Source organism: Lygodium microphyllum, chromosome 5, assembly GCF_053477565.2.
Source record: "Lygodium microphyllum isolate KBCC chromosome 5, Lygodium_microphyllum_v1.1.10, whole genome shotgun sequence".
Taxonomy (NCBI): domain Eukaryota; kingdom Viridiplantae; phylum Streptophyta; class Polypodiopsida; order Schizaeales; family Lygodiaceae; genus Lygodium; species Lygodium microphyllum.
The window spans coordinates 21,679,031-21,694,724 of record NC_141139.1 but is presented as its reverse complement, the minus strand read 5'-3'; the positions used below and the strand labels follow the sequence as shown (position 1 = coordinate 21,694,724).

General features: G+C 39.4%; 1 protein-coding gene across 4 annotated transcripts; it reads right to left on the bottom strand.

Moving 5' to 3' along the window:
* Positions 1 to 4,670: 4,670 nt before the first annotated feature.
* On the bottom strand, positions 4,671 to 10,584 carry ACD32.1 (alpha-crystallin domain 32.1). 4 transcript variants are annotated; one of them, XM_087677551.1, is made up of 7 exons: positions 10,438 to 10,584; positions 10,194 to 10,295; positions 9,387 to 9,503; positions 9,028 to 9,310; positions 5,511 to 5,625; positions 5,108 to 5,269; positions 4,671 to 4,969 (listed from the first exon to the last, which is right to left on the bottom strand). In XM_087677551.1, the coding sequence occupies exons 2-7, from the start codon at positions 10,290 to 10,292 to the stop codon at positions 4,933 to 4,935; spliced, it is 813 nt and encodes a 270-aa protein (XP_087533677.1). In that variant the 5' UTR covers positions 10,293 to 10,295; positions 10,438 to 10,584; the 3' UTR covers positions 4,671 to 4,932. The 4 variants fall into 4 exon arrangements, with proteins under 4 accessions (XP_087533677.1, XP_087533679.1, XP_087533678.1 ...); XM_087677553.1 differs by having other exon boundaries at positions 5,123 to 5,269; positions 10,438 to 10,582; XM_087677552.1 differs by lacking the exon at positions 10,438 to 10,584 and adding an exon at positions 10,391 to 10,427.
* Between the last annotated feature and the right edge of the window lie 5,110 nt (positions 10,585 to 15,694).

Below are 15,694 nucleotides of genomic sequence, written 5' to 3'. Positions count from 1 at the left end.
GGAATTCAATATCTTGGGTGTTAGTTACCATGCAATAGTCTTAAGGGGGATTGGGAATTGCAAAGCTTGGGGATAAGTCACGATCTCTACTCTTTAATCTCTTTAAGAGGATGGAGGTTGTTCAACTATGGATCCTCATCCTCAAGTACTAGCTAATTGATCACAATGTCAAGGGCCTTCATGTACCAAACCCAAAGTCATCTAACCCTTTACTTCCAAGTAGAAAGATTAGGCTATCTTCATCTCAAACTAGTTCGAGCATGGCAAGACGTCAAACAAGTTTACCATATAGCTTGAAGTTAAAGACAAAGGAGGGGATCTTAGCCTTTTACAAGTGATGTGGTGTTTTAAGCATGCATTTAATCCTCCCTATCACCCTAGGTTGGGGAACCCAAAATTCACAAAGAAAATAATCCTTAAGGGTGTATCTAGATGGATAAACATTTGGGACCCCAAGTACTCTAGAGTTCAAGTTTGTGGGTTTGATTTTTGAGTACTTTAACCTCATTCGATATTAGGCTAGTTTAATGAAGAAAATTTTGGACAAAGCCAAGGCTTGGTACATATCTATAAGCTCTTATATTGATACAAATGTGCATTATTTGGAAAAAAGGGTACATAAGGGTAAGTAAAATATCACTTGGAAGCACGTGTTATATAGTAAGTTTATATAATGACCCCTCGAGTTCAAAATCTAGTAAATGCATTCAAAATTCATTTGCACAAAGCTTTGTATCTATGTTCCAAATCTTCTTAGCTAAAAGAAAAGGATTATTTGATAGATTCAACAAGTAATATTGTGCCTATTTATAAGACTATCTTTTAAATCTATAATGTATTCGTCACTTTCAAATCATGACAAAGTATATTTGAGATTTATTAGATGCATTTTATTTTCCATTTTATTCTTAAAAAATTGAAGTATATTATTTAAAATGTGTATACATACATATAATTATTGATTGCTTATGTATAGTGGTAATGATGTTCGAGTAATCATACAAACTCTTACATGCAAGAAAGAGGTGCAAAATAACATTTCATGATATAGATAAGTTTAAAAAGGGGATCATATTACCTTTATATGAGTCATATATAAGGGGATTTGTAACAATCTTCGCTCAAAGTAATCTCTCCTTTGTGAAAGGTGAATCCCTTAGGTTGCACTCTAGCTAATCAATAATTCTTTTGGAATAAACTTACCATTATTTGGCTTTGAAGATAGTAATGACTTATTTTGGCCCCCATTTGTGGATCTAAAAGTGGCTCCTTATCTTGAGGCATTGAAAGGAGGATATATATGGATTCATGAAGCATTAGCTTAAGGAGTCTGTACTTCATCAACACTATCATTTTGGCCCTGCTTTACAATTATTCCTTGTTGTCCCACTCCTAGCTTAATAGTGATTTCCCTCCTTTATTTACTTGAAAACCTTCCACTAAGCTCTATAGCCTTGAAAAGGTTTATGAGACATTGGGCCATTACATCAACTAATGAACTAAGCTCTAACCCATAGATATACTTTTGAAGCTCTAGTTCATTACTCACACTTAACATACATGGTTAGGTTCAGGAATTGGTTTATGTACTCACATACCACAATCATTTTTGTTCCAACCCATACCACCTCCTTACAAGCTGCTATTTTTCTACAAGAGTTACAAACACTTGGATCATTAGAGCTTTGAAAACTTTCCAATTTCTTAATAGACTAATTTGCCCATTTCATATACTTCCACCAAACATATACAAAGCCTTTTATATGCAAGGTAGCAAAATGCATCTTTTGCTCATCATTTCTGGGATAAAAGTAACACTCAAGCTTCAACATCCATTCTTCAAGATCATAGGGAGATGATGATTAACTTCTATAATTGGATAGAACTATTTTCTCTTAATTCCCTTTCATTTTTGCCCATGCATAAGTTGCTCATAAAATCCATTATTTTGACCAATTAGTTGTTGAAATCTACTAATCGACATTATTCCCTTTGGCCTTCTGAATTCATGTTACGCACACTTCCTACATGATTGTCATTGTAATGTGAGGGCTCACCCAACTCAAATTGAGTGTAATAAGTATTAAAGAAAAAGTAGAACTTACATTTGGCCCTTTCTAGCTATAGAGAGAGAGAGAGAGAGAGAGAGAGAGAGGATAAACCAAAAGGGAGAGATCTATCTTTAACAATAAGAACATACTTTTGGTTTTTTGTACTCTTTTATTTGCAAACAAAGCATTTTTTTAATGTTATATATATAAATTGTTCATTTACTTGAATAGTTATTACTATTTAATTAATATTCTTTCACACTATTTTTTGAACACTATATATAGAGATTTATTCATTTATTAGTATTTATTGCAATTTAATTATTTATTATTTAAAAAATTATGATCATACTTTTTCATTTTTGCAATGGTTAAATTTATTATACATAAGTGTCCACATCAACAATGATATGATAGGTGTTAAATTTTGCAAGCCACCAAATAAGGAATAGGAATAAAGGTGGTGCACCTAACATTCATAGGGCATAGAATTTAACACCCAATATATCATTGATGATGTAGACACTCACATGGTGGTGTACAGCACAAGTATGAAATACTAGGGACTACACTGACACAAGCATGCTACATCATGCCTCCACCAAGTCATAGCACACCTCCACCAAGTGGGTGTTTACTAAGGGCTCAAATGCAGATTTTTACCTCATTTTAAACATGTCGATGCAGAATGTAAGCAAATTACACAAACTATCTAAGCCCTGACGTAATTTTTCCTAATTCCAAATGTCAAATTGCCCATGTTGGATGAAGGCAAACTAGCACCAAGGTGTTGTTGAACCTTACTACGAACAACTTTGCTTGTTTGACTGTGGCTGTAGACATGAAATTATTAGGGATTGAATTTGTATGATTGACTCAAAAGGATTGAGTTAGAGATTGCATTCAGTATAGAATCTAGGTGGTGATGTTCGAGACTCGATATATATGTATATATAGGTGCACCGGCATTTACTCTGTGTTGGAACCCACAATCTCTACCGAGAACCATATCACAGACTCTGCGTAGACTGAAATTAACTAGTGCCCACTGCCACTTTTAACACCAGAACGCAGGAAAAGGGAAATGAGCCGGACTCCGATCAAGCAGAAAATGAGAGAGAGAGAGAGAGAGAGAGAGAGAGAGAGAGAGAGAGGATTAAATGCACAAGGCAAGTCTCACTTGATCTTTCTTCGACCCTTCTCTTAGGCCGGATACACACCGGGCTGTGGACGGACGCAGGGTGGAAAAAGAGGCGTCCGCTGCCCTACGTGTCAAAAAGGCCATTGGGCCCGATTTTTGTGGGTAGCAGACACTTCTGGGCAGGGGATCTTCCCCATCCCGAAATTTGGGCGCACCCACTCTACAAGACGACAACACTCTCCAAAAAGTGGCTTGTGAGACTGACAGGAATTGAACCCCCACCAATCCCCTCTCACCTCTCATTCATTACCAATGGGCCAACCTCCTTTTCGTGATGTTCCTGGGCACAGGAAGTTTAGTGTGTAAACATAGTAGTGGACAGCTTGCACCTCCTGTCCGTCCATAGCCCAGCGTGTAACCGGCCTTATTCCTCTGGTCCTGTCTTCACCATCAAGCTTTGGGTCTCCTGCCCATTATTCTGAAGTGCCTATTTCTCCTACAGCCATGCTATTTTTTCCGCACGCTGGACAAGGAAATATTTGCAGAAATACACTACTCTAACAGATTTATATTTTAACCCTCACCCTATAATCTCGTGGGTTCAGCTTGGAGAATGGCAATCCCCCTCAGAAAAGTTAGTAGTATCACGGAAAGGGAACTACAAACATTCCCACCAAATCATTAAGTGAGGAAACACCCTGTGCATTCCTTGTTTTCAGTGACTTGCCATGCAGAATGGACTGCTGCAAACTGTATGTTTTTACTTCGATTTGATACCTGCACTTATTGATGTAGAACATAGGGTTCCTGATCATCTTAGAGACATTAACATCTTACAAATGATCAAAATTAACCATAACTGAGAATGTCAAAACTTCCAGGGATTTGAGGTATAACACCTTACAAATTGTTGGAATCAACCACATCTGAAAATGTCAGCGTCCCTGCTGACCTATTTTGCCTTCATTAATCTATCAGGGTGTTTCTAGTAGGTTCTATGTAGAGCTCGTGAATGTGTAAATTTTGTTTCTAGTATTTTGTGCACGAATAATAGATGGACAAGTAGAGGCTGGCCTTTCTTATGTCAATAATTAAGATCTTCATCAATCTTCAAGATCTAGAAGCCCGCAATAGCTAAGAGACAACTATGAACCAATACTCTCCAAAAGATAATTGTCTAAGACCAACAAATTTAGTGATGGAAAATATACATGTCAAGAAAGAAGAGCTAGTTAAGAAATCAACAAATAAAAAAGACACAGAAAAAACATCCAGCAAGATATCAGCACAATGGACCGTAGAAGTACAACAAAGCAAGAAAATCTACCAGAATACAATATTTTGGTCACGCTATTCCTGCAGTGCTTTACAGTTGGCAAAGAAGAGATATTTTCTAAAATAATCCATAAAGGAATCAACTCATCAAATGCCTTCTTCTGACCACCATGAGAGCCTCATTGCCACATATAGGATAGAGCTGCATAAATAGACATGGATCTCACATTATCACGAAGAATTAAGTTGTTGTAGACTTTAACTTCCTCACTCGGAAAATTGGCTGTTCTATTGATATTAAATTTGTACAGGGGCCAGATACACAGCCACTTGCCAGTGAGGAATCACACTATGTATAGCATCAGCTCAGCAAGACTCAGTATATACAGAAGCAGACAGACATAGGCATAAACACTGCTGCAGAAACCAGTAAGAATTTCTCTGATGGACTCAGAAGACTGGTTTCTAAAGCTTGGGCACCATAATGCGCAAAAACCCGTCCCTGTAATGTCAAAAAGAAACTCTTCATTATATGAAAATCACCAGCCTGGGGACAGGCATAAACCAGCGGGGCCTTATAATAGAGGTCATGCATGAGACGCAAAACAAGAACTGTGAACATAAAATTACTGAAAGATACCAGCCCAATACATACACAAACTCTGCAGTTATTGCATCCACATCACTGTTCTTTGGTATCTGCCAAACCACCTTATAAGGACCATGTGATAGCTCTCTGCAGTGGTACAGAGCTTCCTGATCTGACCACCACTCAGTGGAACGTGTTCCAGTAACAATAAGTCTGGTTTAAGAAGAGGTTCAAAACCATGGGTGACATCGTGCAGCGTTTTAACACACACAGGAAAAATAAGCATATGAATGAGCAAGAATGTAGTGCAAAAGAAAAATGGAAAAAATAGCACGCATACTCATTCATTACTAAATCCAAACACTGAAATATGGAGAATCTTTAATAAATCTAGAAATGCTTGGGTGACAGTCTTCCCTTCTTGCATCTAGTCTTGAGAGGCAAGGAATCTAACCTGTTTGTGTTCACTTCTACATGGATGCCATCAGCATTTACCCCAGGTAGTTCAATAGTAACAACATGGGCCATTCTTGATTCAACAATGTCCATACGAGGTATCCATTCAGGGCCTGCCACAAACCAAGATGAGACCTTCATACATGTTTCAAATTAGGCAATTGCTTCAAACAAGCTCCTTTAATATTATCACTGTCAGAGCTGATAAAAAGCTGGAGACATAGGAAACAGCCTAATAGGGGACACAAATAGTAGATATTAGAGTCCTGTGGACTTCTAAGAAACAACCGGCTGATGCTGTTGATCCTTGTTAAAATGTAAAAGAACTGCAGTGGATATAAAACTGGATTCATCACAAATAGTCCTACAGAAAAACTGGAATCGCCCTGAGTTCTTCCTATTGCTGCTGTGGTGCCCTTAAATATTGTTGCAGTCCAACAAAAATGGTTGGATTGTTCAAAGGTTATGGAAGATATTGATACACTTGCTGTGTTGTCCCTTATTATTACAGTCTAAATAAAAATGAAAGAGAAGTGCAAAGGTTAACATTGCTCTAGCGATCAAATTATCCTGTACGAAACAGGTATAAACATAGGTTGACTGTAAGGCATTGTTCATCAGGCTGTTGAATTCGAATGCAACGGAAGTTGCAAGTCCCAGCCTTGTAACATAAATTTATGAGGAATTTGTCCCTCCATGCATTTGAAAATTTGGAAATAAAAATGAATTTGCCAAGTCTGCAATGTCCAGCCTTTACTTTTCAGGTTCAAAAGCCTGGAAACACAACTCAAGTTGATAAACCCCTGTCAGCACACCAGCCATGCAGAGTTACCCATTGAACCAAAGAGAATAGTTCAATCCCATACACCTGCCACTCATAATGGAATCGTAGAACACTGTGGGTCTCCAGTTATTGAACTCCGGACCTTGAGTGGCGGAGTTGCCTTTCATTTTCAATCACAAATTCTTGTCACGTTAGTACTAAACGGCAGTTCTACAATAAGCCTGCATCTATATTTTACACAAATTGGGACTATTATAAGATATAACGGTGCTTATCAAACATGATTTGTAACACACCCTAACTTGAGTGCCAATGTAAAACTTACTTGACATAATTCAGTTGTTTCATCATTCTGTCAGTCTTCAACCATACACAGACAACTTGAGGGCAACTCTTTCATGCCATAGCAAGTCTCAATATAGTATTTAGATTCACAGTAAATGCAAGATCACATGTTTCATGTTGCAAGTCTTTCACATCATCACAAATTCAAATATTGTGTTTGGATTCACTGTAAAGCCAAGACCACATGATTTCAGCAATCTATACTTTGTTGCCTGTAGCATTCACATGTGCATAATTAGGTGCGAATCAGTGTTCATCCTACTTAGCCATCACATTACCCTTGCTTTATCCATAATCCAGCTTCCGTGCATACGAAATTAGTCTTAGTATCAACTTCAATTACGCCATGCTGGAGCACCAGGTTCATATTTAGGTATGAATGAGTGTTCATCTTCCTTAGCTGTCATTTCACCCTTGCTTTGTTCATCCATCCAGCTTCAATGCATGCCAAATTGGTCTGAGTATCAACTTCAATTGTACCCTACTGGAGCACCAGGTTCTACAGTGAAGTAGGTTCACATCAGGCCACTGGAGTACATTGTCAAGTGCCATGCTGGAAGACTTCCCTACTTTCTTAGAGCAATTTACCCAATATCTGTCACAATGACACAGAGAACAGTGGCAGCACTTTAAAGTCAACAACTTGGGGCCAGCATTCATAGTCTTCCTAATTTCTGTCTGGCGTATATGAACAGCAACTACATGGTTCAGTATGTGGTGGCTAGCTATCTTGCTCAGCCTTAATGTCATACTGCAATAAAGTCTCTGGAGCCAAATCAAATGATGTAGGTCTGGCAAAGCAGATGTTGTGCATTGGCAGAATTTGACAAGTTTATCTATGGCTTGGCACAGGGTTTATGTTTAGTTGGAATGGTCATCAAACTATTACAAACGCACGGCAGCTAAAGCCAGCACAACAAGATCCAAAAGTGCCAAGTTATGGTGTACCACCCAATCACAAGACTGACATCCACACCCTCATTTGTGTGTGTGGGGCATCTAAATGTGCACAGGTGGATATTCAGTCATTCTTCACTCCGTCATGCAAAGTTCTAGATTCGTGTTCTGTAACTCTCAAGTCAAAACAAGTGTCATTCTAATTAGTAAAAGACGAACTACTAAAGAACAAGAGTTTTTTTATCCAATTCAGGTGGTTGCGTAACGGACCCTTGCATGCATTGTCGAAACAAAGAGAGGTAGAACCATATAGGTCACATTCTCAGCTGTGTCTACTATTTAGAGTATTAAGATAAGGAAAATTGATGTTCACTGATCTTCAACTCTTACTTTCCCTCTTGGTCTGCGCATTCCTATCCACTCAGTTCTCCATGCATGCCAGGCTTAATTTCAGATTCATATTTAACAGCTAGAATTACAAGTAGTACACTCTCTGTTACTGGTCAGCTGACAATTTTACATGACAACATTGAACCCACAAAACACAATTGACTGTACAAAAACCCCTCTAGTATAGTGATAATCTCTTCTCAACCCAAACATACAGACATATCTGCAAAGAACCCGGCTGCAAACACTGAGAAAGTGAAACCTGTCATCATTAATGCATTGAGAAGCACATTAGTCCTACTATCTCTTCTTACCTACGCCTATCATGACCCAGAATTGACACTATTTCCTACTACGATTGGGCCAAGGCATTGAATGAGCATGGTGGAAGACATTTAGCCAAGAAACTGACTAGACTGTTGCATACAGGAGAAGCTACACGGTACCTACAGCTCCTGATGTAAAAGATCAGCTGATGGTTTCCTATACACATAATAAATGGCTAACACTCAGCCTAAAACATCCTCTGAGGGGGTGGGTTCATCCGTTCCTCCTAAAAAAGTCACACCAACTAATAACCTTTGTAACAGAATATGATGGTGATAGACAAAAATGCTGATTTATTGTAGGAGGTGTATAGTGATCACTTGTGCATAATAACAATTAGAGAAAAACCGAGACAATCTCTCATCTTTCAAAATGGGAGAGCTTTAAAATGTATTTTCACCACTACATTGTCATAACCCTGCCAAGTTTGTACATCTTATTGCCAACAGCCCTGACTCGACCCTTCCAAACAGGTGATAAGCGGTGGTTCTGTTAACAATCTATCAAGACTCATGCAACTAATTAGCATAATCAGCTTGGTTGTCCAGCTTCAAAGGGCAAGAAAATAATCAGCTGTGTTGATTTTAAGCTGCCAGCTTTCTGAAGAGGTGTACCAAGCAAACAAGCTGTTATACTACAACAACAAAGATCACATTGATAAAAGCAACATCAAACACGAGCAATTCTCATATCCATAAGCCTCATAAAACATATGTAAAATCACCAGAAAAAACATATCCAAACTCCAATCACCAAATGGAGGGTGCAATACCAATGTTCCTGCTTGCTTGTCCACACTTGGATTCATGCTGATTTGCAGACTGCCTATTCTTCTGCATATGCCCATTCCTGATTTCATTTGCTCTTCGAGCAAACAAAGGCCCATTACCTATGGGTGAGCCTCCAGACTCCTGAACTTTAGTACAGTTTGAGACAGGCTTCCCGAACAAAGGGTCACTTTCTCTTTTAGGAACAAAATGGCTAACACTAGCATTAACACTTGAGTCAAAACCTTGCTGAGGTGGTGAGCATATTTCTTGATGAGAAAGAACTACCTGCACAATAAATTCAAATTTTGGATGATGGAAACAGACTTCCTGACATGATTTCATAACATATCACAAAACAAACCTGGGACTCCATGCTTTCTCGCATGTAAAAGGCTTGGGTACTACTTCCCGGCCTAGCAAAAAACAGACGACTATCTTTTCTCCGCCCAATGAGAACGCCTTCTCCAGCACTGCAAACCTGGAAATCCATTAAAATAAGAAGGCAAATTAAAATAGTCCATGAGCCTGCTTCATTTGCCAGAACATGTGCAGCAAAAACAAGAAGCCCAGCTGCTGCTAAGTGAGAGCCTTAACCAGGCTGTGCTGAGACAACTCAATTCCTGAGCTGCAACACCTTAGCCTGGCAGGCAAAAAAAATTTGCCGATGCTAATTGCCAAAAACTCAAAACTCGCAGTTAGAGATATAGAGCTGCATAAAGTATCTATGTGTCTTTGCAATCGGAGTTTGTATGAGAGACTGGTATCCACCCTATAACATAAGTCTTTACTAGCCTATACAGCGCACCCTAAAAAGAACAATCACAACCCTAGCACTGTAATGCCATTGTCTGTCAGGGAATCATATACTCGCACATGTAAGTGTACTTAGGTATGTATACTATCTTTTCTATGTAAGTAACCATATGGAGGGTTCCAAACTTGAACTAGGGTACATCCAAAAGCGAAGTTTCAACAAGCGTGCACATGGAACCTCTGGATAAGGGTATTTCTATCACAACCATACTCAGACTAGTATTACTGCCAAAGCAAACACTCTGACAGACAGGGAGAGATATTACTATCACTACGATTCTCAGACTAATACTACCGCCACCAATAAAAGTCCATTTATAACACAAGCAACAGTATTGGTAGACCAGGAACTCACACGAGAGATCAATGAAGGGTCGCAAGAGGGGCGAGGTGCCGCATCGATGTGGCGAGCAATCCGATGCAATCTCTTCACTGCAACCTCTGGGAGCTCCATTTTCTGATCACGCCGAAAGACAAATACAAATCAATCAGAAGCCAGTGAGCCAGCAGACAAGCACCCAACCCTAAGGTTGTCATCCGATCGAGAGGAACCTGGAGGTGATCTTCTCATACAGGATCAGTGTAAACTCCAGACTCACCTTGGATAATGCTCGACCGGGGCGGGGGGGAACGTGAGAGATGGATTGAGGAGAAATGGCAACACAAAGGGATAAGAAATAGGCCTGCTAAAAGGTTCCTTAAAGGGCCTTGAATCTTGATATTTTCGTTTCACGACGTTGATATTTTTCTCAGCCTTTGCAAATGCGTCTAGGACTAGCTCAAGCTGTCGTCCAGTTTTAAGTGCATTCAGATGGGGCCTTGGTAGCCCAAAATGCCGCAAGGTCTTAGGCTGGTTACTACACCCAAAAATTTTGAGGGCGAGAGCAACATTTGTCCACTTGGTCACGGATCAAATATTTGACGTGCACAACATAACAAGGAGCGGAGTTTGACCTACCACCCAAAACGAGTGTTTGTTAGAGTAACCATTCAAAAGTCATCTTTTCACAAAATGTACCTGGGTGTCCAAAATTAAACATCTAACCTCCCCCTTTGTAAGTTGCAACCTTCCTACTTCTACTATCTCTTATCTTTTAATCTCTTTATTGTACTATCTTACTACTATATTATTTTAGTCATAGGTTCGGCTAGTCCCTAACTTCCAGAGGGCTTCCCGAACCTACTTCATTTTCCAAACCTCCCTTTTTCAATCAAAACTCCCTCCCATCCTCTCTTTCTCACGTGCAATATCTCATTTTCTCTTCCCCTTCCCTTTTTTCATTAAAGCTTTCCTCCCCTCCCCCCTTCACCTCCCTTTTTTAAATTAAAACCCCTTCCCCTCTCTCTCACTTATAATCTCTCTCTTTCTTTTCCCCATCCCCTTTTTAATTAAATTATTCCCCCCTCCTCCCTCTCTCTCTCTCATGTGTAGGGCCTAGGTTCTCTCTCTCTCTCTCTCTCTCTCTCTCTCTCTCTCTCTCTCTCTGTGAGTTAGATTAAACTTTTTAATTTAAACTTTTGTTTAATTAAATATTTTTAACTGTGAGTTAGATTAAACTTTTTAATTTAAACTTTTGTTTAATTAAATATTTTTAAAGTTTTTTTTAAATTTAAATTTTTTCGAACATAGTTTTTTACATTTTTTGAGAAGGAGATAGAATAAAAGAGAATGAGAGAGAGAGAGAGAGAGAGAGAGAGAGAGAGAGAAGAAGAAGAAGAAGAAGAAGGATAAAAAGAAGAAGACGGAGAAAGAAGGGGGAGAAAAAGGAAAGAGAATTGTCTTTTTTAATTAAACATTTTTCTTCTCCCCCTCCCCCCTCTCTCTCATGCGTAGGGCCTAGGTTTTCTCTCTCTCTTTCTTTGTTAGATTAAACTTTTTAATGTAAACATTTTATTTAATTAAAATAAGGAGAGAGAGAGAGAGAGAGAGAGAGAAAGAAAGAACAAAAAAAAGAAGAGAGGGAGGGAGGGGGTGAGAGGGGGGACAGAGAGAAAGAGAATTGTAGAGAGAGAAAATATAAAATTTAAGAGAGAGAGAGAGAGAAAGAAAAAAAGAAAAGAGAGGAGAGAGGGGGAGAGAGATGGAGAGAAGAAAATGAGAGAGAGAAAATAAAAAGAAGAGTTAGAATTTGAACACAGTGAGAGAATTATAAAGAGAGAAAGTATAAAATTTAAAAGAAATAAAGAGAATTATAGAGAGAGGAAATATAAAATTTAAGAGAGAGTGTGTGTGTGAAAAAAAGAAAAAAGGAAAAGAGAGGAGAGGGGGAGAGAGAGACAGAGAGAGAGAAAATATGAAGAGAATTATAGAGAAAGAATTTGAACATAGAGGGAGAATTATACAGATAGAAAAGATAGAATTTAAAAGAAAGAGAAAATAAAAAGAGAAACTTTCTTTTTAATTAAGATAAGGAGAGAGAGAGAGAGAGAAATATACAAATAGCAAAAAAGAAAGAAGAGAGGGAGGGTGGGAGAGGGGGAACAGAGAGAGAGAGAAAATATAAAATTTAAAAGAGAGAGAGAGAGAGAGAGAGAAAGAAAAAAGGAAAAGAGATGAGAGAGGAGAGACAAAGACAGAGAGAAGAAAATGAGAGAGAAAATAATAAGAAAAAGAAGAAAGAGAATTTGAACACGGAGAGAATTATAGAGAGAGGAAATATAAAATTTAAAAGAAAGAGAAAAGAAAAAAAATTAAAGAGAGAATAAAAAAAGGAAAAAAGAGGAGAGAGAAGGAAATAAGAGGAGAGGGGAGAGAGAGAGAGAGAATAATAATAAGAAGAAGAAAGAGGAAAAGAGGAAGAGAGATGGGAAAAAAGAGAAAAGAGAAAATTCTTTTTAAAATTTAAATATTTTTTGAGAGAGAGAGGAAGGGAGAGAGGAGAGGGAAAAGAGAGAGAGAGAAAGAGAAGATAAAATTTAAAAGAGAGATAAGGAGAGAAAAAAAAAGATAAAATTTAAAAGGGAGAGAGGGAGAGAAGAAAAAAAATTAGGAGAAAGGGAAGAAGAAAAGGGGACGGAGGGAGAGAGAGAGAGAGAATTATAGAGAGAGAAAAGATAAAATTTAAAAAGAGAGAGAGAATAAAAAATAGAGGAGAAAGAGAGAATGAAAAGAGAAGAGAGAGAGAGAGAAGAAAAAATTTAAAAAGAGAATGAAGAGAGAGAGAGAGAGAGAATTAAAAAAAGGAAAAAAGATGAGAGGGAGAGAGAAGGAAAAGAGAGGAGAGGGGGAGAATAAAAGGAGAGAGAGAGGGAAGAAAAGCGGGGAGAGAAGAGAGAGAGAGAGAGAGAACCAGGAGAAAAGAAAAATAAACTAAAATAGAAGGCAAAGAAAGAGAGAGAGAAAAAAATAGACATGGAATTTAGGGGAGAGAGAGAGGAAAAAGAGGAGAGAAAGATGAGAAATGGAGTGTTGAGCGAAGTCATCTTCGCTTGCCACTTCAAGGCAGCGAAGTTGCCGCAAAGCGGCCTAGAGTTCTGTGCGTTATTATAGGATGTACCAAAGCTATCACCAAACCTGACATATCCTATGTTGCACACATTCCAAGAATCCCATCCCAAAATCCAATGCAGAGATATGGCTGATTTTCTCCTATTCAAAATGGAGTACATCAAAGTGTCACTCGGTGCTTGCCATGTTTGGGCCTAATATCAGCTTGCCAAATAAGCAACTAGTTTAATGAGCATTGATGAGGATTCAATTCTCTCTCTCTCTCTCTCTCTCTCTCTCTCTCTCTCTCTCTCTCTCTCTCTCTCTCTCTCTCTCTCTCTCTCTCTCTCTGTGTCTGCTATACAAAATTTCACAAAGTTGGATTGATAAGGTGAGACCAACATGAATGTAAGAAGCTGGGAATACTTAGAATGCTATTAATATGCCATGTCACATTGACACTGGTATATAAGGAGAGAAGTTGTAATTTTACACATCTTTTGACATATCAATACATTTACAAACTTTCTCTCCCTTCTTGCTCCAAGCTTCCATGGCTTCTTCATCTTTCCTGTCTTTCTCTCTCCAATTCTAGTCTTTCTCTCTCATCGTCACTCTATTTCTCTCTCTTCCTGCAGTCTTTCTCTCTCCTCTGCAGTCTTTCTCTCTCCTCTTTCTCTCTCCCTAGTTCTCTCTCTGACAAGTGGTATCAGAGCTTCAGTCTTTGATCCATTATTTTCTTCCATTTTCACTCTCATTTTCCTATTTCAAAACCAATTTCAGACAAAAATGGTACAAGACAGTGACTAGTGGAGTGCTGCAGGACAACTACAGTTAGCAATGACTACATCTGGAGATATTCAAGGTCAGATATGGCGGGTAAAGGCTTAAATGGCTAGACGTCATCAAATTTCATGCAAAAATGGAGGTACACAAGTACGGGAGCAGTAGGGGAGTTTCCAAAGCATCTCTGGACCACAAGGATTGCATGCAGAAGCATTAATGGTAGCTTTCTTGGGAGTTTACACTTTTGGACCACAAGGACTGCATGCAGAAGCATTAATGACAGCTTTTCTTGGGAGTTTACACCTCCAGACCACAAGGACTGCATGCAGAAGCATTAATGGCAGCTTTCTTGGACTCCACACAAGCTATGTCAGGAGGTTTGATCAAATTTGAAGATATAGAGACAAAATGGCAGCTCGTTTTCCAACTTTGAGGTGAAATTTTAGGGTTCTTTTTGGGAAAAATCTACACAGGAGTTAAGGGAGAGTTAAACCACTGCTACTTTTCAAAGAGAAGTCTTATTCTACCTCCTTCAAGCTTTCTTGAGAGCTCCCATGGAGGACCTCTTGCTCCTACCTCTCTCCTAGGACTCCCATGACTCTTAAGGCATACACGACTTGATTTCTTATGCTTAGAGCTCCACCTTGAGCACCATTTAAACTTGTCTCAAAACTTGGCGGTGAGAAGCATCGTCAGGTTCATGCTTCTTTACCTCAACTCTTCAAGTCCAGTTTCAGTGAAGACAAGCAGGAGGTACTCATCAAGATGCTGGAGACCGGCAGACGAGGTGACATCAGGAAGCTCCACAGAGAGAAGTTGCCAGCGAAAGACTGCATCATTTCGTTTCTTGCTTTCATCTGCCTTTCAAAAGCGTCAATCTCCTACCATTGCCTTTGCTCCAACTTGGATGCATACCTCCTCTCCCTGCTCATTGTCATCCTGTGTCATTAGAGGCACATAGCGACCACTGGAGGTCCACCTGCCTCCTGTGCTGCCACAGGGGACGACATATTCAACTGAACTACCACCACCAGCTTGTGTCGTGTTACTTCTTGATTCTCCAATTGTTGAGGATGCACAACATGCCTCCAAAGAGCAGGTTTCCTCTTCTGCACTGGACAATTTACGCTCCAGCACGTCATCCAAACTGGCCATTGCAGTATGTGAAGATGGGTCAGGATTCAGAAGTTCACTAGCACTGGACAAATGTTGTGTAACATTTTCAGACGATGATGATGTTTTGGCTGACTTCTTGGCACCTTCGACAGGTTGGGCAGATGTGTTTCTGGAAGTGTGAGAATGATGACCTCCACCAAGGTTCTGTTCGTTCAACACCTTTTTGCTTCCATCCGTGCCTGGAGAGTGCTGCCTTGGGCTGCTCAGAGCAATCCCTCGCGGCTTGTCAGGCTCGTGGTTGAATTCTTGAAGGAGAAGCATCGTCAGGTTATGCTACTTGGCAAAAGCCAAAACGGCTGGCTCGTACTGCTGCAGCATCGCCTTCCACGAAGCCTACCTACAGGGTAGTCGACCACGTAGGCACAAAGCATAGGGTACATGCGCCTGGTGTGCGACATGCAAGCAAACGTTGGGATTCTCCTCGATTCTTAAGCCAGGCAAACTTCCATTGCTCACAAGCTCAAACT

What these genes read in the sequence shown, in the direction of transcription:
- ACD32.1 (XM_087677551.1), bottom strand. Translation starts at nt 10,292, where the DNA reads ATGGAGCTCCCAGAGGTTGCAGTGAAGAGATTGCATCGGATTGCTCGC. An exon ending in GAGAAAGCATGGAGTCCCAG is followed by an intron (nt 9,311 to 9,386) that starts GTTTGTTTTGTG and finishes TTTATTGTGCAG; the next exon opens with GTAGTTCTTTCTCATCAAGA. An exon ending in GTAGAAGTGAACACAAACAG is followed by an intron (nt 5,270 to 5,510) that starts GTTAGATTCCTT and finishes TTCTTAAACCAG; the next exon opens with ACTTATTGTTACTGGAACAC.